The sequence below is a fragment of the Chiloscyllium plagiosum genome, chromosome 37 (assembly GCF_004010195.1).
Source record: "Chiloscyllium plagiosum isolate BGI_BamShark_2017 chromosome 37, ASM401019v2, whole genome shotgun sequence".
In the NCBI taxonomy this organism is placed as follows: domain Eukaryota; kingdom Metazoa; phylum Chordata; class Chondrichthyes; order Orectolobiformes; family Hemiscylliidae; genus Chiloscyllium; species Chiloscyllium plagiosum.
In genome coordinates, this window is record NC_057746.1 from 11012672 (window position 1) to 11040593 (window position 27922).

The 27922-nt window shown below is 42.6% G+C and overlaps 1 protein-coding gene across 1 annotated transcript in view; it reads left to right on the forward strand.

Moving 5' to 3' along the window:
- Positions 1 to 698: 698 nt before the first annotated feature.
- LOC122541158 (pancreatic secretory granule membrane major glycoprotein GP2-like) overlaps positions 699 to 27922 on the forward strand; it is a 43921-nt gene continuing 16697 nt past the window's right edge. Inside the window, exons 1-6 of the mRNA XM_043677771.1 lie at positions 699 to 777; positions 2463 to 2512; positions 12052 to 12196; positions 18608 to 18684; positions 18769 to 18933; positions 24765 to 24857. Of these exons, the coding sequence (XP_043533706.1) occupies positions 2479 to 2512; positions 12052 to 12196; positions 18608 to 18684; positions 18769 to 18933; positions 24765 to 24857 (514 nt within the window). The 5' untranslated portion in view covers positions 699 to 777; positions 2463 to 2478. The remainder of the gene's footprint in view (positions 778 to 2462; positions 2513 to 12051; positions 12197 to 18607; positions 18685 to 18768; positions 18934 to 24764; positions 24858 to 27922) is intronic.

Consider the following 27922-nt stretch of genomic DNA (forward strand, 5'->3'; position numbering starts at 1 on the left):
CAGCTGTCGTGGATAAGAAACCGAGGGAGTCTGGAGGTGGATAATGTTTATCCATGATTCAACACCATCATCGGAATTGAATATTTAAATATTCACAGGATATATCACAGTCGCACCAGTTTTTATTTTGGGGTGTTTCTTGGGCTAGAGAAATGGCCAGAAGAGAAAATATGCAGTGCAGCAAAAGGAAGGACCTTTATTTATACAGAAGGTCAGAGGTTTTCTGAAATGTTGCCAAATTAACATGAGGCTGTCGAGATTTCATCAGAGAATGCTTACAAAGAAAAACAATGGACTGTTCATGTGCTAATCAGGCATAAAATCTTCCAGCAACACATTCAGCATGATATGCAAATAAGTGAGCTAAGGGTGAAAGATCCAGGTGTATATCTACGTGCTTCAAACATGTAATGTTGTGCAACTCTTGAACAGATGGAAATGTCCACTTCATTTCACTGGCATTAACATAGATTCTGAACACGAACAGAGACAATGGCACTAATAGGCATTCTCGCAATGACAGAGACAGCTCAGTTCCGAGGAAAACCTTGAATTTACATTGATGTTGCCACAAAGTACCTCATTGATGAATGAAAGGATTATGGACAAACAATACCATTGTCAAGTTTGTGTGACTCATATATGTTAGGCGGTGCTAGGCGTATTGTTCCTGAGTCTGACACATCTCCCAGTAGAGTGGACCGGAGATTGAAGAGGAACCAGCTGATCTGCAAGCCTGTTGCATTCGGCCAAGTGAGATACTCTTCAGATAATCTGGTAAGTGATCAGTAATGAGGGGATAGCAGTAAGAAGGTCAGCAAGATATCACTTGTAGACTCACAGAGTTACAAGAGTCCGACATCATGGAGACAAGCCCTGTGGCTCAAATTGATCCATGCTGACCAAAATGCCCATCAATGCTATCCCATTTCCCTGCACTTGGTCCATATCCTTCTAAACTTTTTCTATCCATGTTTATGTCCAAATGCCTTTTAAATGTGGTTAATGTCTCCACCTCAACCACTTCTGTTGGCATCTTATTCCATATATATATATATACCACCCTCTGTATAAAAATGTCGCCCTCAGGTTCTTTTTTATTCTTTTCCCTCTGGTCCTCGATTATGCAACCCTTTTTAAGTGTATTCATTCTCTTCATACATCTCATGATCTTATATATTTCAGTAAGATTCTCTGCTCGTACCATCAAGCTAATTGTGTATTCAGCTGGCCAGCTATCCTTGAATTCCATGCGATATAACGTACCACGTGGACCTTTATGAAAGGCCTTAGTGATATCCATTTGACCACGTCGACCACCCTGCCCTCGTCAACCTTCTTAATCACTTCATCAAAGAACTCATGTGAGACATCATCTGCCACGCACAAAGACATGCTGACTAATCCGAAGTATATCTTATCCCTCAGAATCTTCTCAAGTATCTGATCTACTACAGATGTTAGGCTTATTGACATATAGTTCCCAGGTTTTCCTTTGCAACTATTCTTGAATAAAGGCACAGCATTTGTTACCCTACAGTCTTCTAGGACCTCACTTACGGTGAACAATTATACAAACATATCAGCCAGGGTTGTTGCACATTCTTCTATAGCCTCGTGTCGTGTAATTGGATATATCTGGTCACGACCAGGAGATGTTTCCACCTTCATGCATTCTAATCTGTCCAACACCTCACCTACTGTGATATGAGCTGACCGCAAGATACCACCACTAACGCCTTCAAGTTTCCAGGAATCCTATTCTTCCTCCATGGTAAATACAGAGGAGTAATATTCATTGATGACCTCGTCCATCTTCTGTGGTTCCACACTCATTGGATGTGGGATGTGTGATTGTCCAAATATAGGCATCAAAAATAGAGTTGTGCTCAAAAGTTAATAGGGGACTATAGACTGGGAAGGAAAATGGGGAGGAACTGGTGAGAACCATCACTTGCTTAGGATTAAATAGGAATTAAGTCACGAGGGCTCAGGAAATTGAAGAAATAAAATATAATGTTTGAATCAAGGAATTGGCGCTAGTGAATGGAATGGATAAAAAAAAGAAAGGTCATGAATTGGTTTTGAGAAGTCGCAATGATGAAGTGATGAGTTTTCTGTGTCTGTAGATGTCCAATTGACATGTTGAAAGAGAGCTCACTCACTGTCTAGATGTGCCACTGACGCAGAGAGAAAGCGAGAGAACTTACTGTGTTTGCAGACTTCCCACTAAGGGTGGGATTCAGAGGAGGTTCTCTATAGATGGCCCAGCCAGAACATTAGAGAGATGGGAGATCGAGCTTACTCTCTGTAGATGTCGTAGTGAGTAATAAATGGAGGGCTTCCCAAATCGAAATCGAGAAAGTTAATAATTTGTGGTGCAAACCATCCTCTTTAACGTTCCATCCTAAAGTTCCAACTAATGATACTCTCTAATACTAATTGTGTGCTTGCCTTTCCAGAATATCATATAGAGATATGAGAAGTCTGCTGCTCATTCTCGGGTTACTGAGTAAGTTCCTTGACCTGTATTCAAACACCACTTTTTAAAATTAATTCACCTCCGTTGGCAACGATCATATTTGACTTTCATCCGGGCGTTTTTTTTCTTCTGTTGTGCGAAAGGGACAATGTTAGAAGCTTTGCATGTAATACAGAAGGATGTACTGTTACAGAAGTATGTTATGGATAACATTCTACATAATGCACGTACGTTTACTAACTGTTGTCACAAAAAAATGAACTTCAAAAGATGTCAGGACAGTGGAATTATGAACAGCGCAGTCGTCCGTGTCCTATATGCAGTTTGTAACAGGATCACAGATGGTTACAATACAGAAGTTGGCCATTAAACCCATTGTGTCTGAAGTTCCAAATAGACTACTTCCAAAGTGTATTTATGAGGTGCATTTTGAAGAGAGGTGTTAATATCCTAATAGACTATTGTCTATTGTCTATTGTCTATTAGGATACTGATTAGGAATGATCAGCCATGATGATATTGAATGGCGGTGCAGGCTCGAAGGGCTGAATGGCCTACTCCTGCACCTATTGTCTATTGTCTATTGTCTATTGTTAAGGCAGATGTGCCACGCTGGCTAGTGGAGGCCAGGAAAGTAAATTACTTCGGAAGTCTGGTTTATTTTCGAACAATTTTGGAACAATAGAAGCAGCCTTCATCAATGTGGATTTCTGGTTTTTAGTTTTTTTTCGTTTTGAGATTCAGCATCAGTTGCTGTTGGAGTGTCAACAAGTTAGGGAGTGCAATAACTGTCCCTAGACTACTACCTTTTTGAAATTTCTCTTAATAGTTTACTTTTCCCTCTGGGTTCCTGGAGTCATCTGTGAGTAAAATCTATTTTCTGAATTTTTATGAGATGTTACGGTATTGGAACAATTAATTAGGATTAGCTACTATATCTGTGATTCTATTAAGTGTTCTGGTCGAGTTAAGTTATTCTAAATTCCTCTTTCTTATGTTGTATTTTAACTATAGCGTTTCAATAAATTGAGTTTTGCTTAAAGTCGAGCAATTTGACCAGTTGCATTGGTCTGGAACATGACATTTTATATTTGCCTTTAAAGTAAGAAAACGTTAGGGTCTAGACTAGCTTCTTAAAATATTTTGAGCAGTTTGATTTGGTTCATAACAACCTGGAATGTTTTGCCAAGATCAAAATCTCTAATTCAGGTTGAGTTTAGTTGTTTTGGAGTCAAAGGGAGCGAGTGCTAAGTGTTGCTGTCTTTTGTTTGGGGTGTTGAATTTGGTTTGTTTAAACAGGTTGTGACTTGTACAGTAATGGCTCTTTCAGTCACTAAGTCACTGGGTTCCTGAGTTGAAAGAAATCTTCGTGACTTTGCAGAAAGTGAGGAAGGCAACTTGGTAGAACAGGTAGACCTAGTGGAGCGGGAGTTGCCTTTTTTCCATGCCGCAATTGCTCGAGATCGACGATTGGTGGAAATGCAAGTGGAATCTTTGGAAATGGGTAAAGTTCAATTACCAATGAGACAGTTTAAGTTAGAGGCAAAATAAAAGATAAGAATCATCCTTGTAAAAAAAATTAGGAAGAGAGAGAATTTAAAATTCAGAAGTTGGTAGTTAGAGCGGAAGGTGTATTTAAAAGTGTGGAGGTGACGGTAGAGGGTCGGGTTAGGGTTTGTGTTAGAATTCGAGAACCCATCATAGCCAAAAGCTCAGTGGAGATCTGTTTTAATATTACCAAGCATTGCCTAATTTCGAAGAGAAGAATGCAGAAGGCTTTATTTTGACTAAGTGACTAAATAAATGAAATAGCTGGTGACCATGCAGACATTATTAACACAAAGTTGTTATGTTGAGCGAGTAAAGTACTCACACAAGAATCAGAGGAGATATCTTGGGCGCATAATGAGGTAAAAATGTCAGTTTATATCCAAATGGGTTAGTGCAAGAAGCTTACAGATAATTAAGAAATCTAAGGAGGGAATCTGGTCAAACATGCATCGGGTTGAAAGGATCGAGCAAAGTAATTTCGGTAGTTGTGTTAAGGCATTGTTAATAGATCAAACATATAGAATGAATAGTAACATATCAAAAATCATCTGGATGGGCATATGAATAGGAAGTGTTTACAGGGAAATAGGCCAAGTGCTGGCAAATGGAACTAAACTGATTTAGGATATCTAGTTAGCATGACCCAGTTGGACCGAAGGGTCTGTTTCCATGCTGTACATCTCTATGACTCTATATGACGTTCTCAGAAACACTACTATCTTGGAGGAGTTCAAATCTTCATTTCCTGAAGTAAAGAGAATTCAAGTCGAAGAGCAGAGGATTAAAACTGTAATAAAAGCAACGGACATGTCCAATGATTATCAGCTGGATCATAAATCAAAATGTGGCTTTTGGTATAAATTTCAATTTGTGAGGAGGAGAAATTGAGGAAAAGAGAAATCCTCACAAGCTAAGGGAAAATGAGATCTCATTGAAGAATGTAAGGATAGTTTACAACAGGATGAAAAGGAAACCCATGAGGTGGAAAGAGAAGAAAAAAAATGTTTTCACTGTAATAAATTAAGCTCCATGAAGTCACAGGATTCTTGGTATAGAAAAATCACTGGTAAGATGGATGTGGGAAAACAGCACAGATCAGTGAATTTTGATTAAGTGGTAAAGTAAAGTACAACAGAGTTTTAATGTCTGCTAAAATAATGTAAAATCTATTCCAGTGTTGGTTAAGAAGAAAATGCCGGATCTCCTTAAACAATTTACGTGCTAGGATATGAGTTACGCGTGTCTGCTAGGTGGAGCAGGTAACAAAATTGTGCTTTTCAGAGATACGGTAGCATGTCAGTCTTTGATAGTGAGAGCTGAGGAAACATGTATATCAGAGGAAATATTTCCAGAAAAGGTGGGAATATGTGGAATCCATGGTGAGAAGAGAAGTGTTCCATTATGTCAGGTGAAGTTGGAGAGTTGAATGAAGAATCGAGAAGCAGTGTGAGAAGCAGGAGAGAATTTGTCGGCGGCAGAAATCCAGTTTGATCTTCGTATTAATATAGCTGGGCTACTGATAGGAGTGATGCCTACTATGCTTGAAAATCCAGTGGAAAATCACACAACTGAGGTATATAGGAAGTATATCCTAGGATATTTCCTAACAGTCTGTGATAACAAGATCACAAAGCCACATGTTGAAGAAGGAGGAAAAATCATAGAACATAGAACATTACAGCGCAGTACAGGCCCTTTGGCCCTCGATGTTGCGCCAACCTGTGAAAATAATCTGATGCCCATGTAACCTACACCGTTCCATTATTATCCATATGCATCTCCAATGTTCATTTAAATACCATTAACACCAGCGAGTCGACTGTTGTTACAGGCAGGCCGTTCCACTGGATTTTCACACACAGTAGCATCATTCCCATCAGTGGTCCAGCCATATTAATACAAAGATCAAATTGGGTGAGTTTACTTCGGGTGCCCCGGTTTCCTCCCACGATCCAAAAATGTGCAGGTTAGGTGAATAGGCCATGCTAAATTATTCATAGTTTTATGTGCATTAGTCAGATGTAAATATAGGGAGTGGGTCTGGATGGGTTGCTCTTCGGAGGTTCAGTGTGGACGTGTTGGGCCGAAGGGCCTGTTTCCAAACTGGAGGGAATCTATTCTAATCATATACACCACATCAACCGAGTTACCTTCAGCCACCTGTTTTGTCACCTTCTCGAAGAACTCAAAAAGGTTAGTACACACGATCTCCCTACAAGACCGTGCTAACTATCCCTAATCAAATTATTCATTTCCAGATGATTATAAATCATATTTCTTTTAATCTTTTCAACATCTTACCGACAACCGCAGTAAGGTTCAATGGCCGATAATTACTATGGGTTCTCCTGACTCTCCTTCTTAAACAAGTGAACAACATTTGCCATCTTCCAGTCTTCTGCCACTAATTCTGGCGACAATGAAACCGTCAAGATCGAAGCCAAAGATTCTGCAATCTCCTTCCTGGCTTCCCAGAGAATCCCAAGATAAATCCCATCCGGCCCAGGGGTCTTACCTATTTTCAGATCTTCCAAGATTGTAAAACCTCCTCTGTGTCAACCTCAATCCAATCTAATCTTATCATTGCATCTCCATATTCTCACTAACATTGCCTTTTTCCAATGTGAATACTGATGAGATGTATTCATCAAGCACTTCCCCTATGTCCTCAGATTCCACACACAACTTCGCACAACTATCTTTGATTGGCCCTTATATGTCTCTCATCATTCTTTTATTTGTGATATATCTGTAGATGGCCTTAGGGTTTTCCTTGCTCCTATCTGCTCACTCCCTCTTCTTAGCCATCTCTTTTGATCTTTTGTGGATAACCTATAACTTACAACCCACCGAAATGAACGTTCACACTTTATCCTCACATAAGCCTTCTTCTTCGTCTTGAAAAGAGCTTCAACTTCTTTAGTATACCATGGCTCCCTCTCTCGACAACTAACTCTTTGCCTGATAATATGTACTTATCAAGGAGCTGCCGTAGTTGTTTCTTGAATAAGCTCCACATTTCATCCCCTGCAGTTTCCTTTCCCGTTCTATGCATCCTAAAGCTTGCCTAATCGGATCATAATTGTGCTTCCCCCGTTAAACCTCTTTCCCTGCAGTTTACATCCGTCCCTGTCCATTGCTATTGTAAACATAACCGAATTATGGTCACCATTCCCAAAATACGCATTTAACTCCAAATCTAACCCTTGTCTGGGTTCATTCCCAATACCAAATACAATTTCACATCTCCCCTTGTTGGCCTTTCTACAAAATGTGTCAGAAATCCCTCCATCAAGCGCTTCCCCTATGTCCTCAGATTCCACACCAGAACTTCCCACTACTATCTTTGATTGGGCTTAATATGTCTCTATTGGCCCTAATATGTCTCAATGCACACATTGAACAAAGACTGACCAGTCTAAACTACTGGAACAATCATATTCCCACTCAATATTGCAGAAGTTAAGTGCCCCATAAAACTATCCTGTTACTCTGGCGCCTATCGAGAATCATCTTTGCTAACCTTTCTTGTGCAACCCTGGAACCATTTGGAGGCCTATAGAAAACTCCGAATAGGGTTTCCTCTCCTCTTCTGTTCCTAACGTCAGTCCAACTTACCTCAGTGGATAAGTGCTCACATATTATCTGAGCTGCTATAATACTAACCTTGATTAACAATGCAGAACACCCTGGTTTTTACCATTTTCTTTGTTCTTGCTGAAACATCTAAATCCCAGAATCTGCAACAACCATTCCTGTCCCTCCTCTATCTATGTCTCCGAAATGGCCACAATATCGAAATCCCAGTTACCAACCCATGCTGCAAGTTCGCCCACCTTATTCCGGATGTTCTGGGCACTGTACAGCACACATTTCAACTAACACCCTGATTATTGGTGGATTCGCGTGACGTTGTAAACCTATCCTTGCCCTCGCTACCCTCAACTTCCAGTTCACTGGAACTACAATTCAGGTTCCCAACTCCCTGCTACATTAGTTTAAACCCACCCCAGAACAGCATCAGCAGATCCTTCCCACTACGCCCCCCCCCCACCCCTGGATATTGGTGCCACTCTGATTCAGGTGAAGGCCATCCTGTTTGCCGATGCCCCACCTTCCCCAGAAAGAGCTCTAATTATCCGAGAATCCAAAACCCTGCCTCCAGCACTATTCCTGCAGCCACACGTTCAAAGCATAAAGATGAGGAAGTTGAAGTACAATTATTAAAGCGTCTGTCTGAAAAAAAAACAAGAACTGGTACAGGGCAAAGTGGATATTTATTGTTCGGAGAAATTAACTGATCTACAACTAAAGTTATAATCTTAAAAAAACTTACACAGAAGAAGGACCTGAGTTTATCCAGGAATGTTGCTATTGTATTTGTGAATGCCTTGATCAGGAAATGGCAACCATCACATTTTCAGGCCGATAATAAATGGACAGAAATGGGTCAAGTGTATTACCAGTGGATAAAAACAAGGCAATGTTGTGAGTAGCACAGGACCTACCGGTAGGAGGTCACTTAGGAGTAAGGGAAACAGAAGCAAAAACTTAAAACATTTTATTGGCTTGCATTGCATTAGGATATGATTGATTTTGGCTTTATATTTCATACCTGTCAGGAAATTGGAAAATCTCAAGCAGTGATAAAACCGGCATGATCAATACCTATTCTTGCCTCTGAGGAACTTTTAAGGAGAGTCTTAATTGATTGCATAGTACCCCCACCTAAAACAGGTAACACCATTGTGGAAGTCACTCCACTTTTCGCAATGTACCAACTGCCCACAGAAATTCTATTAGAACAAGGTTCAAATATTACACAGAAAATCAAATAATGAATAACAGTGATATTCTACAATGATGAAAGAAACCTTGAGCATTGTGCTGTCATTACAAATTTCGAATTTTTTAATATTCAGTAATGTCTCTGAGACAATTTTACATACTGATCAAAACCCATTCGAGATTTTTGGAGAATTTTTAAAAATCAGGCTATTTATATGGAGCTTATTACTGCAGCCATTGAAATTAATGTTATACACGCGTGTAATGGGAAATTATCCATTTACTGTGAAATTAATTATCCGTCCCAAGCCTGACACGCTTCCGACCACAGCCTTCCATATAGTGGAAGGCAGAGGAGAAACGTGTAATTTCACCAATCGGGCAAGACTCCACTTAGGGATGTCACAGTGCACTATAATGCTGTATTTGAACAATGAGTCTTGCTGAGCAACTTATGCAAGTGGTACGACCATATACATTGCTTATTCCTTTATGATGGCGGGTATAATATGGGTCTGCGGAGAGAAAGGGTACCACTACCTTCCTCTGGGATTTAAGGACTGCTGTTAACCCGCGATACTGTCCACCGGCACAACAGTGTTTGCCCCAAGAGCTGGCAATGGGCGCACCCGAAGGGTCGTCCCACGGCATTGGAATGGTTATACACGAACAGACCCCTGGACTATACCAGGAGTGAACAAAGGTGGTCCATCTTTTTGGGAGCATGGGCAACAGTGGCAATAAACAAGACTAATGACCTCACATATAATGTATTACCGTTAGCAAATTAGACAAAGGAAGGCCTAGCACTCATTTATACTGTGTTAACGGAAGTTAGGGAAGCAGTGATACAAAATCGATTAGTGCTTGACACAGTGACGGCCGAGAGAAGGGCGTATGCAAAATGTTGGGTACCTCATGCTGTTTTAATATTCCTGATGAGTCCCAGAATATCACTAGTGTAATAAATCATATGAAGGCAGCGATGCAACCACCTCCTCCAGCAGATGACTCTTGGTTCCGATGGCTTATCTCCCTTTGGGGAGCATGGGGGCATTGGATCCTACAGGGCCTACTTGTTGTAGGACTGGTCCTGCTCATAGTGTTGTGTTCCTGCCGACGCCACTTGTTTATGAGTGCAGTGGGATGCCAAATGGTAAAATTATCAATGGCCCAAAGGCAGGAAGATCCAATTGCGTGGTCCCGACCCTACCATGGCATTGACAAGTGAGACGTGATAACATGGGATGTGCACAGGGCACACCACAGCAAGTGACGATACCACCACAAAGCTGTGTTTCGGGTAGGTGGTGTCTGAGGAAAGGCTTGGTGTTTCCCAAACATTTTCTGATGTATAGCTATTCTGGCTCTGTATTTTTTGTTGTTGCTGTAATTGTCCTTGTTGTCATAAAATGGCAAAAAAGGCGAAAATGTAATGGAAAATTATTCATTTGCTGTGAAATTAATTATCCATTTACTGTGAAATTTAAAAGAGAATGCTTTTCTTAAATTCAATGCTGTACTGAGCTTTGTAATGATGCTTTGAGGAAGGTCTGAAGTTAGCTTTGAATTCTTGTAAATATTCAACTCGACCTTGTGATTGTCGAACTCAGCGAAAGCTGAAGAACTGTTATGTCTTGGACCAGGGGATGAGAGGATAACAACTTGAGTTTCCCCCCAGTCTTTTCCCTTGAGAGTGTGATAAAGAATGCTATAAGGCAAGCGTCTGTACAATGTTCAGTACTCCTTGCATTGAGGCATCTGGCTTCGTGTAATGAGTCAATCCTGCAAAATTTAAAACAGAGATCCTTTCTTTGCTCATGCTAATAATTGAGTCAAGTCGATTTAATTTCCACGACACGCGGCAGGAGGAGAAAATATAATTGCCAATGCCTTTTCGTGACTTTGGTGAAGAAAAGTAGAGGCATTTAGCGGTGGAAAAGAACAGAGTGAAAGCGACTGTAGTAGTGACTGTTTGCTTGCTTGGAGTCAATGTAAAGTACATGCATTGTAGTGGACTAAAAGAGTAAGAACTACGTTTTTTTTTTAAAAATAAAGCCATCTTTGGATACTGGCAGTCTTTTGTCAGGATACGTTTTGACAATGTGACGTTTTAAGACGTGTAGATTTTCTGATTTTTGAAGAGATGTTTGCAGGCAAAGTTGTTGAGCTATATAATGGAGACCCACAAATTAAATAGGTTTTGAGGCCTTTTTTAAGTAAACAAAAATAGAACAATCGAAGCCAGCTCTCACAGACAAGTATTTCTAGTTTTTTTCAAAAATGGCTTTGAGATTCATCATCAGTTGCTGTTGGAGGCACCAGTGTTGGAAGTTCAGTAAATATCTTCTGACTGCGACTCGCTGTGAGGTGTTTCTGCTTTTTTTTCTTTGTGTGTTGGAGTTATCAGTGAGACAGATCTATTTTCTGAATTTTACCAAGGGATATGCAGATGGGATGTTATTATACTGGATAACTAGTAACAGTTATTGCATCTATTATTCCATTGAGTTTTCCAATAGATTGAAATTGTTCTGAATGCATTTAACTTTTGTTGTGTTTTAAGTATTGTGCTTAAATACGTCGAGTTTTGTTTAAATTTGAGGAATTTGAACAGTCATATTGCATCTTGAATACAGCACTTTACAATTGCCTTTAAAATAAGAATAATACACAATAGACAATAGATGGAGAAGTAGGCCATTCGGCTTTTCGATCCAGCACCACCATTCATTATGATCATGGCTGATCATCCATAATCAGTATCCTGTTCCTGCCTTATCCCCATAACACTTGATTCCACTATCTTTAAAAGCTTTTTCCATCTATCTAATAAGTCAACGTTTAGGCAACATTTAAAAAATATTTTGAGGGGGTGTAGTCTGGTCCATAAGAAACTCCACACATTTTTCTGCAGTCTTGCACATTGTTCTTCTTCAGATAATAATTCAGTGCCTTCTCTCAGGCCTCGAGCGATGTTGCATTCCCACCACTGACCCTGGCCCTCTTTTTTCCCTCCTATTTTTGAACACTTCGCTCATCAAACATCCAGCCCTGTTCTTTACTGAGAACGGTCCGATCTTCTCTCAACTGTCCTCATGACTGAAAACCCTTGCTCCTGCTGTTGTTGGCTTGATTTGAGGTTCATTGATTATTCTGCAGAATGTAACTCGCTGTGTAATATTCTCTCTGCTTTACGTATCAACATTAAGCTTCTCTGTGACTCTCAGTCCCAGCCAGTGCACTCACTGATCCATGTGCTAGTCACACAGTCCTGGACCAGGCCTGGAGGAACATCAACTGTGGTTTCTTGGAGTGTTTGATCGGGCTGATATGTGATGACCATCTTCAACAGGGATGGTACAGGTTTAACAGGTAACGTGAAAGAGAGGAAGTATTTTTTGTAATATGACCAGTAATTTGGGAGTGCATTTGAGGTACCAGTGTGCATGTATATTGGTAATGAGCTAGTAATCCTGGGGACCAGGCTAATGCTCTAATGGCTGGTGGAATTGGTGATCTGTTTGGAAATATGCTATATTAATCTCGTCTCCTCACTGGTGACCGTGAATCTCTTATCTTTCACAAATGTATCATGAGGTAATGACTTGTCTCATCCACAGACACTTGGTTTCATTTATTATTATGACGTGTACCTAAATGCAATCAAAAGTATCTGCTAACTGGACAAACCATATATTACATCAATACGCCAGGGTAATAGAACAGAATGCAGAATGGAGTTACATCTACTGGGAATATGCAGAGAAAGATGAAGTCTAGAACATAGAACATAGAAGTGTACAGAACAGCCATACAATGTTGTGCCGCACATGATTTCAAATTAAGCTAATCATTTTTGCCTACCGTTGGTCCCTATCCCCCCATTCCTTGCATATTCATTTGCTTATCAAAAATATCTTGAAATGCCCTCCATTACCACCGACAGTGCATTTCATTCTCCTGCTGTTCTGCTTATTAACCTTGAAGAAAGTGAGGACTGCAGATGCCGGAGGTCAGAGCCGAGAGTGTGGTGCTGGAAAAGCACAGCAAGTCAGGCAGCATCCAAGAAACAGGAGAATTGACATTTCAGGCATACTCCCTTCATTAGGAATGAAGCTTGTGGCCAAGGGGGCTGAGAGATGAATGGGGGCGTGTGCCGGGGTAAGGTAGCTGGGGAAGTGATGAGTAGATGAAGGTGGGCTGAAAATGATAGGTCGGAGAGGAGGGTGGAGCACTTAAGTGGGAAGGAAGATGGATAGGTTCAAGAGGGGAGTGCCGATTTGGAAGGCTGGGACTGTGATAAGATGGCGGAGGGAAAATGAGGAAACTGGTGAAATTCATATTGATTCCGTGTTGATGGAGGGTCCCAAGGCGGAAGATAAGACGTTCTTCCTCTAGGCGTGGGGTGGTTAGAGTTTGGTGATGGAGGAGGCCCAGGGTCTGCATGTCCTTTGCGGAGTGGGAGGGGGAGTTAAAATGTTCAGCCACAGGGTGGTGGCATTGGTTAATGTTTGTCTCACAGAGTTGTGATATGAAACAATCCACAAGTTGGTGTCCTGTCTCCCAAGACCACATCAGGTGCAAAGGATGCAGTAGATGACGTGTGGAAGTACAGATAAATCTCTGATGAATGTGGAAAGAACGTTTGGGGCCCTGGACATATGTGAGGCGGGAGGTGTGGGCATGGGGTTTACACTTCTCGCAATGACAGGGGAAGGTGCTGGGAGGGAAGGGTGGGCTGGTGGCTTGTATAGACCTGACAGGGGTGTCACGGAGGGAATGGTCTCTACAAAGCACAGACATGGGAAGGCAGTAAATATACGTCTAGTGGTGGGAAATGTTTGTTGGCGGCAGAAATGGTGGAGGATGAAGCAGTGTACCCTGAGTTTGATGGGGTGGAAGGTAAGGACCAGGACGTTTCTGTTCTTGTTATGATTGGAGTGGTGGTATTCAAGGGCAGAGGTGTAGGAAGTGGAGGAGATGTGCTGGCGGGTTTCCTGGGAGCAAATGCGGCGGAGATGGAGGAATTGGAAATAAGAGATAGCGTTTGTACAGGAGGCAAGGTGGAAAGAGATGTAGTTCAGGTATCTCTGGGAGTCCATGGGTTTGTAGTAGATGTCCGTTTTGAGTCAGTCAACAGAAATAGTGATAGAGAGGTCCAGGAAGAGGAGGGACGTGTGTGAGATGGTCCAGGTGAACTCGAGGTCGGATGGAAAGTGCTTGTGAAGTTGATGAACAGTTCAACTTAATCGTGGGAGCGCGAGGTAGCACTGAAACAGTCATCAATTTAGCAGGCGAAAAGGTTCGAATGGTGTCAGTGTAGCTGTGAAAGATGCACTATTCAGTCGAGGAGAAGGTGGGGAATGGTGTCGGTGTAGCTGCAAAGGATGGACTGTTCTGCAGCTACACTGGCACCATTCCTGACCTTTTCCTCCTCTACATAGATGACTGTATCAGCGCTAACTCGTGCTCCCATGAGGAGGTTGAACAGCTCATCAGCTTCACAAGTACTTTCCACCTCGACCTCGAGTTCATCTGGACTATCTCAAAAACCTCCATCCCCTTCCTGGACCTCTCCATCTCCATTCCGATGACTCTCTCAACACTGACATCCACTACAAAACCACAGACACCTCGACTTAACCTCCCGTCACTCAGCCACTTGTAAAAACGCTATCCTTTATTCTCTATTCCTCTGCCTCTCCTGAACCTGCTCACAGGAGGACCAATTCCACTGCAGAACATCACAGATGGCCTTCACCATCAAATACCTCAATTTCCTCTCTCACGTAGTCGACGATGCCCTCCAACGTTTTTCCTCCACTTCCCACATATCCACCGCTGATCCCCACCCCTTCAATCGAAACAAGTACAGAACTCCACGGGTCCTCACCTTCCAACCCACCAATATTTGGATACACTGCACCACCGTCAATCACTTCCACTGCCTACAAACAGACCTCCACCAGAAGAGATATATTTCCTTCTTCACCCTGATTTGTGTTTTGGTGAGACCACTCCCTCCACGTCAGGTCCTTGCATTTCAACAATCCATCTTCACTTCCTGACACTTTCCCCTGCCATCTCAAGAAGTGCAAAACCTGCGCCCACAACTCCTGCCTCACCTCCATCCAAGGTCCCAAAAGGATCCTTCCATAAACGACAGAAATTTATCTGTACTTCGTACAGTCATCTATTGCATCCATTGCACCTGATGTTGTCTCTTCTACATTGGAGAAACAGGACATCAACTTTCGAATCATTTCAAAGAGCATCTCAGACACCGCACAAACCAATGCCACCATCATGTGGCCGAACACTTTAACTCCCCCTCCAATTGCGAAAGGTATGCGGGTCCTGGGCCTCCTCCATCACCAAACTTTAACCATCCAACGTCTGGAGGAAGAGCGCCTCATCTTCCTCTTTGGGACCCTCCAACCACACAGAATCAGTATGGATTTCGCCGATTTCCACATTTCCCTTCCTCCATCTTATCCTAGTTCCTACTATCCATCTCGACACCATCCTCTTGAACGGTCCTCCTGTCCAATTTACTTCCCACTTATCTGCTCCACACTCCTCTCCGACCTATCACTTTCCGTGCTGCCTTCCCCTCGGCTCCAAACCCTCCTCCCACTTATCCCTCAGACCCCTTGGCCAACAAGCCTTGTTCCTGATGAAGGGCTTATGTCGAAAACGTCGATTCACTGACTCCTCAATTGCTGCCTGACCAGCTGTGATTTTGCAGCACCCCAGTCTTCAACTGTCTAATAACCTTGCCTTTCACGTCTCCTTGCGACTTTCACCCTCTCATCTTAAATGAATGGCCCCTTGCATTACATAATTCAAATCTGGGGAAAATGTTCTGACCATCAACCCTAACAATGCATTTTATAATTTTACAGATTTCTATCAAGTCTAGCCTCAGCATCCGCCACTCTAGAGAAAATAATCCGAGATTTTCTCGTCTGTTCTTATAGCTATACCATCTAATCCAAACAACATCCTGTTAAATCTTTCCTGCACCTTTTCCAAAGCCTCCATATCATTCTTGTAATATAATGACCAGAATTGATGCAAGGGTGGCCTAACCAAAATCTTTTAAAGCTGAATATTGACACCCTAACTCTTGCACTCAGTTCCCTGACCAATAATGGCAAGCATACCATACAACTTCCTTATCACTCTATCCACTTTTGTGGTCATTTTCAGCAACAATAGACTTGAAGCCCAAGATCCCTCTCTAGATAAATGCTGTTCAGTGTCCTACCATTAACAGTGTACTTCTCCTTAACATTTCATCTTCGATAGTGCAGCACCACACACTTACCGAAATTGCACTCTATCTGCCATTGTTCTGCCCATATCTGCAACTGATCTATAACCAGCTGTATCCTTTGAACACCACTAGTCACATACCTCAGCCTATGAAACACCCTTCCACCATTACTCCCTGTCTTCCATGGGCAAGCAAATTTTGAATTCACATGCCAAAGTCACTATATGTCTCATGAATCTTAATCGTCTGGGTGAGCCTGCCATGAGAGACCTTACCAACAGCCTTCATTAAATCCATGCAGACAAGATCCACTGCTCTATGCTCTTCGACCACATTTGTCATCACTTCAAAAAATTCAACTAAGTTTGTAAGACATGACCTGCCCTGCACAATTCCATGCTGACTGTCCCTAATTAGGCCATGCTTTTCTAAATGTGCGTGAATCCTGTCCATATGAATTGTCTGCAAAGCTTCCCAACCACTGATGTAAGAGTCATTAGTCTGCAGTTTCCTGGCTTATCACATTTTCCCTTCTTGAACTGAGGAACGAAATTATCTACTCGCCAGTCCTCTGGGAATTGTCCAGTGGTTATAGAGGATGCAAAGATATTGGTCATTTCCTCTCTTGACTCTCTCCATAACCTGGTGCACATGCCATCAGGCCCTATTTCATTATCCACTAGAATGGTCTTCAAGAGAACCAACATCATTCCTTTCTTGATCTCAAAATGCCTTAGCAATGATTAGATTAGATTAGATTACATTACAGTGTGGAAACAGGCCCTTCGGCCCAACAAGTCCACACCGACCCGCCGAAGCGCAACCCACCCATTCCCCTACATTTACCCCTTACCTAACACTACGGGCAATTTAGCATGGCCAATTCACCTTACCTGCACATCTTTGTGACTGTGGGAGTAAACAGGAACACCCGGAGGAAACCCACGCAGACACGGGGAGAACGTGCAAACTCCACACAGACAGTCGCCCGAGGCGGGAATTGAACCCGGGTCTCTGGCGCTGTGAGGCAGCAGTGCTAACCACTGTGCCACCGTGCCGCCCTATTATTAATTCGCAGCCGTCGCTGGTTAGGCCAGCAATTATTGTCCAATTCTAATTGCCCAGAGGGAATTTAAGACTCAACCATGTCACATGCTCCACACAAATCTCTCTATCCTCCATATCCTTCTCCTGGGTGAATATCGACATGAAGTACTCAATTAAGATCTCACCCATATCCTCTGCCTCTGAGCAGAAGTTATCCTTGAGTTGCCCTCATTTCTCCCTCGTTCTCCTTTTGTTTTTTTTTTAATGCATGCCTGGAATATTTTGAGATTTTCTTTTAACCCTACTTGTCAAAGTAATTTCAAATTGCTCTATTTGCCCTACTAACTCTCTGAAGTCCCTGCTTGAGTTCTTTCCTGCTTTCTTTATATTCCTCATGGGACTAGGTCGGTTTTTGCTTCCTATACCTTAGATATGCTTCTTTTTGCCTTTTGGCTAAATTAATCCGTTAATTAACCTGAGAACAGCAAGGAAGAAGCTGTTCGTAAATCTGTTTAAATTTAAAACACAGATGGCATGTTAACCCTAGTTCATCCTGTGTACAAGTTTGTTGAAAATGCCGTTGGAAATTGGCCAAATTACAGACTTTATACTTTTCTGTTCATCTACACTCCGTTGTCGTCACCAAATCTCTCTATTCCTCTACAATGATAGTATTGTGTTGTGTTCTTGTTTACAAACTCCTCCATTTATCCACACCCAGTGTATCACTCTCACTTCTGCTCTCCGTAGCATTCAGTTAGTATGCACTCAGAGTTCTGCTCTGGTCACTACATGTTTCCATTAATCAACACAAGAAGTATTATTCTGTGTTGTGTTCTCTGTTAATACACTCTCGGAGCATTGTGCTCTGTTTTGATCCCTATATCCCTCTGGTAATGCACCCTAGTAGCAAGGTGCTTTGTTCTGATCGCCAAATCAATCTGTTAATTTACACTTGCGGAGGCAAGAAACAGCAGAGCAATCAAATAGAGGGAGTTGGAGTTAAAACCAGTGGAGCATCCCGACGGAAAGTCTGTCAAAGAATGTTATGAAAGTGGATTGTAGTGCGAGTAAACTATGGTTAAAATAAAATGCTAGTCTGTGTTCATTTGGAGGCAGCTGGAGAAAGACATTGCCACAAAAAAAGACGAAGAGAAAATGTTGATTACGATACATGATCAAAATATGGTTGGCAGCTCAGGTGCCTATAAACATTTTAATGGAGGAGGAGACAGAACAGTCTCCCTCTTTGCACTACATGCTCTGTAAAAGTTTGCCAATGTACAGAGCATGGAGAGAGGGCAACGGGAGATTCTTGGGATAGATAACAGCATATAACAGAAAGAGGATTAATAAGAGAGGGTGCTCAAATTCTGGAATTGTGTGTTGGTACTATTCCGTTCATGTAGTAGCAATTGTGATCACTTAAGGAGTTATCTCTGTTATTGCTGTTTCAGTTCCGGTGGATGGAAAATTCCAGAGATTGTTATTCCACTCAGTAATTGTTCCTCATGGAGTACAGGCTGGCTAAATGGTAATTCATGATGTTATAATATCAGATTCACATTCACTGTAAGTGTGAGTTACATACTTTAGTATGGATATACCGCTTTACTAGGTCGACATCCCACCGTGTTGGAAGGAGAAGTCACTAGGACCGTATGCTTCAACTGGTTTGAGGATTGCTGCTACAAGACGCAAGAGATCAAGATTAAAAACTGTTCCAGTTTCTTTGTGTATGAATTGAAGCCGGCTCCCTTCTGTCCCGCTGTTTATTGCACAGGTACAGAACTGTTTCCAAATCAAAAATATGTGAACCTGGTGTCATGCATTACTGAAAGAATTTAGAAAATTGTGCACACTCATCATTTTAGTAACTGCATTAAGCGATAAAGGAATGAAACATGATGTTAACTTTTCCCTACAACTCCAGAGAACAGTTGCAGTCGGCTCTGCCTGTCAATGAAATCTTGTCTCAGTGAGGGTTTAAGATCATGGAGTACTCCAAGTGTACTTGATACATTACAAAAATGGGCTAAGATTTGAAGGGAGAGGTAGTGACTGAGAGGACTTGGATATAAGGATTAAGGGTAGTGTAATGTGGTGAATGAAGGGAATAGAATATCGTGGCTGAGTGGTGTGGGATGCAGTGACTGACGGGAGTGAAATGTAGTTAATGAGGGGTGTTGGATGCAATGATTAAAGGAAGTATCAAGTAGTGATTGAGTGTATTCAGATGAGACGTGAGAGGTTTCTCATGACTGAGGGGAGAAGGTACAGTATCTAAGGGTATTGGGATTTAGTGACATAGTGGAGTCGGATTCAGTGTCTGGGGGGAGCGTATATAGAAAGTAAATATAGAACAATACAGTACAGAACAGAAACTTCGGCCTTCAATGTTGTGCCGACCTGCAAATTAATCTAAACCCAAAACGCTACACTATCCTATCGTCATCCATATGCTTATCCAAGGACTGCTTAAATGCTCCTAATGTGGCTGAGTGAACTACATCGGCCAGCAGAGCATTACCACTCTCTGAGCAAAGAACCTGCCTCTGAGGTCTTAAGTCTATCACCCCTCTATGTGAAGCTATGCCCCTTCTACAAGCCATTGTCATCATCCTAGGAAAACGTCGTTCACTGTCCACCCTATCTATTCCTATGTTCATCTTGTATGTCTCTATTAAATCCCACTTGGCCTTCTTCTCTCCAATGAGAATAGACCCAGGTCCCTCAGTCTTTCCCCAGAAGACCTTCGCTCCAGACCAGGCAACAGCCTGGTAAATATCCTTTGCACCATTTCCAATACTTTCGCATCCTTCTCATAACGAAGCGACCAGAAATGCACATAACATTCCAGATGAATCCATGCTAACATCTTGTTTGTTGCAGCATGACATCACAGCTCCAGAATTCAATCCCTCTACCAATAAAACCTAACACACCGTATGCCTTCTGAACAGCGCTGTCAACTAGGGTGGCAACGTTCAGGGATCTACTTACATGGACACCAAGATCCCTCTGCACATCCACATTACCAATAATCTTTCCATTTACCCAGTATTCTGCCTTCCTGTTATTCTTCCCAAAGTGAATGACCTCACTCCCATCTGCATTGAACTCCATTTGCCATCTCAGAGACCAATTCTGCAGTTTATTTAAGTCCCCCTGCAACCTGCACCTTTCTTCCACACCGAGTCCACTACACCGAGTTTAGTGTCATCTGCAAACTTATGAACTCATCCACTTACGCCTGCATCTAAGTCATTTCTAAAAATGACGAACAGCTGTGGTCACAAAACGGATCCTGATGGCACACCACTGGTAACCGGGCTCCACGCTGAAAATTTTCCATCAATTACCACGCGTTGCCTTCTTACAGAAACCAGTTTCTAATCCAAACTGCTAAATAACCCTCAATCCCATGCCTCCGCATTTTCTCAAATAACCGACCGTGTGGAACCTTATCAAACGCTTTACTGAAGTCCATGTACAAGACTTCAACTGACCGACCCTCATTCACATTAATGGTCACCATCTCAAAAAACTCAGTGAGTTTTGTGAGACATAATCTGCCCTTGACGAAGCCATGTTGACTATCTCTAATCATATTGTTATTTGCTGGATGATTAATAATCTTATAATCCTTTCCAATACTTTTCCTACAACAGATGTAAGGCTCACTGGTCTATAATTACCTGGGTCATCTCTACTGCCCTTCTTGAACAAGGGCACAACTTTTGCAATTCTCCTTTCCTCTGGTACTAAAGCTGTAGACAATGACAACTCAAAGATCAAGGCCAAAGCCTCCGCCATCTCCCTCGCTTCCCAAACAATCCTCAGATAAATCCTAACCGGCCCAGGGGACTTATCTATTTTCACGCATACTAGAAATGATAGCACCTCCTCCATACTAACCTCAATCCTTTCAAGCCTAATAACCCGTATCTCAGTTTTCTCCTGTACAATATATTCCTTTTCCTGAGTGAACACAGAAGAGAACTATTCGTTTAACACATTTCCAGTGTCCACAGGGTCCAAACATAACTTTCCACGTCTGCCTTTGACTGGCCCTATTCCTGCCCTAGTTAACCTTTTATTCTTCACATGCCTACAGAAAGATTTAGAGCTCTCCTTTATTGTAACTCCTAAAGACTGCTGATGTCCCCTCCTTGTTCTTCTTACCTCTCTCTACATCCTTCCCAGCTATGCTGCAACTCTCCATCACCTCATCTCAACCATCCCGTCTCAACATCACATAAGTCTCTTTCTTTCACTTAATAAGAGATACAATTACTTTCGTAAACCATTGTTCCCGTAGTTTTTAACTTTGTCCCTGCCTGACAGCGACATACCTATCAAGAACACACAATATCTATTCTTTAAACCAGCTCCAAGTTCGATTTTCCCTATCCTCTGCATTTTGTGGCCCCATTTTATGCCTCTTAAATCTTGCCTAATCGAATTGTAATTAACCTTCCCCCACCTATAATTCTTGACGTGTGGCATGTACCTAACTCTTTCCATCGCTAAACTGAACATAACCGAATTATGGTCACTCTCTCCGAAGTGCTCACTTACCACTCAATCAAACTCCTGGCCTGGTACATTACTAAGTATCAGATCCAGTGTGGCCTCCCCGCTTATGGGCCATTCGATATAATCTGTCTCGAAACCCTCGTGCACACATTGGAAAAACACTGATCCATCCGAGGTACAAGAGTTATAGCATTTCCAGTCAATGTTGTGGAAGTGAAAGACCCCATAATGACCACCCTGTTCCTTTCACTCCTGCCCAGAATTGTTTTGCCAATCTTCTCCTCCACATCAGTGGAACTTTGTTGAGGCCTATAAAAATCTCACAGCAATGTGACATCTGTTTTCCTGTTTCTATATTCTCCTGGACTAACAAAGCTGCACCTCTCCCTATTTTAGCGCCTTCCCTGATCTTACTGAAGGATCTTAATCTTGGAACCTGCAACGTCCATTCCTAACTCCTTTCTATCCATGTCTCCGAAATGGCGACAATATCTAAGTCCCATGCACCTATCCATGCTGCAAGCATACCGACTTTTTTTCCGGTTACTCCTGGCTCTGTAGCACAGACACTTTAAAGCAGCTGTCTGCCAGCACACTCCTGACCCCGTGAAATCTTGTCCATGCCCTCCCTCGGCTCATCCTTCTGTGCACTGGAACTACACCTCAGGTTCCCACCACCTACGGAGCTAGTTTCAATCCACCCAAATAGCACCAGCAAATTTCCCACAAAAGATATTAGTGCACCTCTGGTTCAGGTGACGACTGTCCTGTTTATCGAGGTCCCACCTTCTCCAGAATGAGCCCCAATTATCCAAGGACCCGAAATAAAGAGTAGGAAACACTGACAGCAAACAAAGAGTAGTGATAAACGGCACCATTTCGGAATGGAAGGCAGTGACCAGTGGGGTACTGCAGGGATCAGTGCTGGGACCGCAGCTTTTTACAATATATATTAATGATATAGAAGGTTGTATTAGTAATAACATTAGCAAATTTGTTGATGACACTAAGCTGGGTGGCAGGGTGAAATGTGAGGATGACGTTAGGAGATTACAGGGTGACCTGGACAGGTTAGGTGAGTGGTCAGATGCATGGCAGATGCAGTTTAATGTGGATAAATGTATGGTTATCCACTTTGGTGGCAAGAACAGGAAGGCAGATTACTACTAAATGGAATCAATTGAGGTAAAGAGGCAGTACAAAGAGATCTGGGTGTTCTTGTACACCAGTCAATGAAGATAAGCATGCAGGTACAGCAGATAGTGAAGAAGGCTAATAGCATGCTGGCCTTCATAACAAGAGAGATTGAGTATAGAAGCAAAGAGGTGTCTCTGGAGCTGTACAGGGCCCTAGTGAGACCACACACATGGAGTATTGTGTGCAGTTCTGGTGTCCAAATTGGAGGAAAGTCATTTTGGCTTTTGAGGGGGTGCAGCGTAGGTTCACGAGGTCAATTCCTGAAATGGCGGGACTACCTTACGCTGAAAAACTGGAGCAACTGGGCTTGTATACCCTTGAGGTTAGAAGACTGAGAGGGGATCTGATTGAGACATATAAGATTATTAAAGGATTAGACACTCTGGAGGCAGGAAACATGTTAACGCTGATGGGTGAGTGCCGAACCAGAGGACACACCTTAAAAAATACAAGGTATACCATTTAGGACAGAGATAAGGAGAACCTTCTTCACCAAGAGAGTGGTGGCTGTGTGGAATGCTCTGCCCTAGAGGGCAGTGGAGGCCCAGTCTCTGGATTCATTTAAGAAAGAGTTGGATAGAGCTCTCAACGATAGTGGAATCAAGGGTTATGGAGATAAGGCAGGAACAGGATACTGATTAAGGAACTTCAGCCATGAACATATTGAATGGTGGTGCAGGCTGGAAGGGCAGAATGGCCTACTCCTGCACCTATTGTCAATTGTCTATTGTCTAAATCCTCCCTCCTGTACCATCCCTACAGCCACGTGTTTAGGTGATATCTTGCCCTATTCCTCACCTCGTCATCACGTGGCAAGGGTTTCAAACCAAAGATAACAACTCTGTTTATTTTAGCTCTCAGCTTCCACCTAGCTCCCTGAAATCATGCCTTACATCCCTATCCCTCTTTCTACCTATGTCGTTGGCATCTATGTGGACCACGACTTGAGGCTGGTCACCCTCTCCCTTCAGGATCCCAAATACACGATCCAAGACATCACAGACCCTGGCACCTGTGAGGCAACACACCAGCTGTGTGTGTCTTTCGTTCCCAACAAACCCTCTTACTACTGAGTGCCAAATGAGTAAAAATCTGCTCCTTTCCCTTCTTCACTTCAGTGCAACAAGGACAGACTCGGTGTCAGAGACCTGCACACCAATGGATGCCCCTGGTAATTCGTCCCCACTTACAATATCCAAAATTGTATACTTGTTTTTCAGGTGAGCGATCACAGGGGATCCCTGCAATTACTGTTTTTCCCTCTTCTAACAATTACACAGCTTTCTTCGTGCCTAGGAGTAACGACTTCCCCCTAACTCTTATCTATCCCAGACTTTGCCTCCCGAATGATCCGAAGATCATCCAGGTCCCGCTCCAGTTCCTGAAAACACTCACTTATATAGCTGAGGGAGAAAAAAGATCCCTAATTTCCCAGAAACCTCTGCTCTCCGAGGTAAGCTTTTAACTATTAAAATTAGTGACTCACCTTTCCAGATAGGACCCTGGTCCAGGTCTTCCTGCTGCTGAAAACAGACATGAAGGGCTCCGACGGTCGAGGTAAACTTGTAGTGACTGAGGGGTGTAGAACACAGCGACTGAAGATAGTGTTTTGCAGTGACTGAGAAGAATTGGACTTCGTGGCTGTGGGGAAATCAAATGCAGTGACTGACGATTTTGGAATGCAGCGACCGAGAGCCATGAAAGAAGTCACCAAGGGTGGTAGAGGAGGTGATGCACTGATAGAGTTAACATTTTTACGTAGTCCAGAGGGATACTCTCAGTTTGGATAATTGGAAAAATCTCTGTTTTCCAAACATCTCCTGTAAACAACAAAATGTTTGAGTGTTTCTCTCTTCAACTCGCTATCATTTGTTACAGATACAACGACAGGAACGGTTTCAGATCAAGAGCAACTAACAACTGAAATTTCGACTGCTGAAACAACTGCTCAAAAAGTTACTGAAACTTCAGGTATCAGCAAACTGTAATGACATTTAATGCAATGGTTCCAACTGGATCGTACCATATGTGTCCTCTCACAGCGGGAGTGAGACGTAGTATCTGTGGAAAGAGTGTACAGCAACTGAACCAATGCAATACAACTAAGTGGAGTTTGACACAGTAATGTCGGAATGTTTGATTTTTGACTGGGGGAGACATTTGCAGTGATTTGGAGTTTAATGCAGAAAAGTATGAGCTGATTCACTTTTGAAGAAATAACAGGAATGCAGAAGACTGGGCTAAACGCAAGATTCTTGTTAGTAGATATGAGCAGAGAGATCTCAGTGACCAGGTACACAGATCCTTGAACGTTACCACCCAGGTTGATAGGGTTGTTAAGATGTGTTAGCTATTATTGGTAGAGCGATTGAGTTTCGCAACCATGAGATCATGTTGCAGCTGTACAAAACTATGGTGTGTCCACATTTGGAGTATTGCATACAGTTCTGGTCATCGCATAATAGGAAGGATTTGGAAAGTTTGCGAAGTGTTCAGAGGAGATTTACTAGGATGTTGCCTGGTATGGAAGGAAGGTCGTACGAGGAAAGACTGAGGGACTTGAGGCTGTTTTTCTTAGAGAGAAGAAGGTTGAATGATCAATTAATTGAGACATATGAGATAATCAGTGGGTTAGATAGGTTGGACAGTGAGAGCCTTTTTCCTCGGATTGCGATGGCTAGCAAGAGGGGATATAGCTTTAAATTGAGAAGTCATAGATATAGGACAGATGTCAGAGATAATTTCTTTACCCAGAGAGTAGTAGGGGCATGGAACGCACTGCATGCAACAGTAGTAGACTCGGCAAGCTTAAGGCCATTTAAATTTCATTGGATCGGTATTTGGACGAGAACGGAAGAGTGCTGGTTAGATGGGCTTCAGACTGGTTCCCACGTAACATCGAGGGCAGAAGGGGCTGTACTAGATAGTAATATTCTATGTTCTGTGATTAAGGGGAGTGTATTGTCACAAGTAAGCGTAAAGGGATGTCGTGACTAAGGAGAGTTGGAATATAATAATTGAGGAGAATTGGATGCAGTGACTGAGGGGATGACTGTGCTGTAAATTGGTGGTATGTGAATTCGTAACTGAAGGGATACAGTCGATAGAGTCGGAGAGATTTACAGCACGGAAATAGACCCTTCGGTCCAACTCGTCCATGCTGACCAGATATCTAGTCCCACCCGCCAGCATCTGGCCCATATCCCTCCAAACCCTTCCTATTCATATACCTATCCAGATGCCTCTTAAATGTTGCAATTGTACCAGCTTCCACCACTTCATCTGGCAGCTCATTCCATAAACGTACCATATTTTCTGTGAAAACGTTGCCCCTAACGTCTGTTTTATATCTTTTCACTCTCACCCTAAACCTATGCGCTCTAGTTCTGTAGTCTCCCAGTCCAGGGAGAAGACTTTGTCTATTTATCATATCCATACCGCTCATGACTTTATGAACCTATATAATGTCACCACTCAGCCTCCCACGCTCCCGGGAAAACTTCCCCATCCTCTCCCTATCGCTCAAATCCTCCCAACCTGGCAATATCTTTGTTAATCTTTTCTGAGCCCTTTCAAGTTTCACAACATCTTTGCGCTAGGAAGGAGACCAGAATTGCACACAATATTCCAACAGTGGCCTAACCAATGCCCTATACAGCAACGACATGACCTCCCAACTCCTGTACTCAGTACTCTTACCAATAAAGGAAGCATAACAAACGCCTTCTTCACTATCCAATCAACTGCGACTCGACTTTCAAGTAGCTATGCACCTGCACGCCAGGGTCTTTTTGTTCAGCAGGACCTTACGATTAAGTGTATAAATTCTGCTAAGATTTGCTTTTCGAAATGCAGCCCCTCACATTTATCTAAATTAAACTCCATCTGCCACATTTCAGCCCACTGACCCATCTGATCAAGATCCCGTTGTAATCTGAGGTAACCTTCTTCGCTTCCCACGACACCTTTAATTTTGCTGTCATGAGCAAACTTACTAACTACACCTCTTATGCACACATGCAAATCATTTATTAAATAATGAAACGTAGTGGACACAGCACCGATCCTTGTGGTACTGCACGGGTCACAGGTCTACAGTTTGAATAGCAACCCTCCACCACCATCCTCTGCCGTCTACATTAAAGCCAGCCCGGCATCCAAATGGCGAGTTCTCACTGTTTTCATTGAGATCTAACCTTGCTCATCATTCTCCCATGGGGAACTTGTCGAACGTTTTACTGAAGTTCAAAGAACGCAACTACTACCCTGTCCTTATCAATCCTCTTTGTTACTTATTCAAATAACTCAATAAAGTTTGTGAGACTTGATTTCCCACGCATAAACCATGTTGACTATCCTCAATCAGTCCTGGCCTTTCCAAATATTTGTACATCACGTCTATCAAGATTCCCTCCAACAACTTGCCCACCACCGACGTCAAGCTAACTGATCTATAGCTCCCTGGCTTATCCTTACCACCCTTCTAAAACAGCGGCACCACATTAGCCAACCACCAAGCTTCCGGCACTTCACCTGTGACTATTGATTAGATGGCTATCTCAATAAGAGGCCCAGCAATCACTTCCCTAGCTTCCCACAGAGTTCTGGGGCACACCTGATCAGGTACTGGGGATTTATCCACTTTTATACGTTACAGGAGAATCGACGTTCCTGAAAAAGGGCTTATGCCCGAAACGTCGATTTTCCTGTTCCTTGTACCTACTAGATTCTCCTGTTCCTTGGATGCTGCCTGACCTGCTGCGCTTTTCCAGCAACACATTTTCAGTTTTGAAAGTTCTTGCCTAATACTGTCAAAAATGCCGTTTCTTCAATTTAGAACTCCAACTTTTAAATCTGGTCTCTCCTTTTCCATCATTATTTTAAAACTGCTCATCAATTGACAACTCAGTCACATGCCCTGTCTTATTTCCCAAAAGTAGGTCAGGTTTTGCACATTATCTAGTAGGTACATACACATTCTGAATCAGAAAAGTTTCTTATTCACACTTAACAAATTCCACTCCATCTAAACCCTT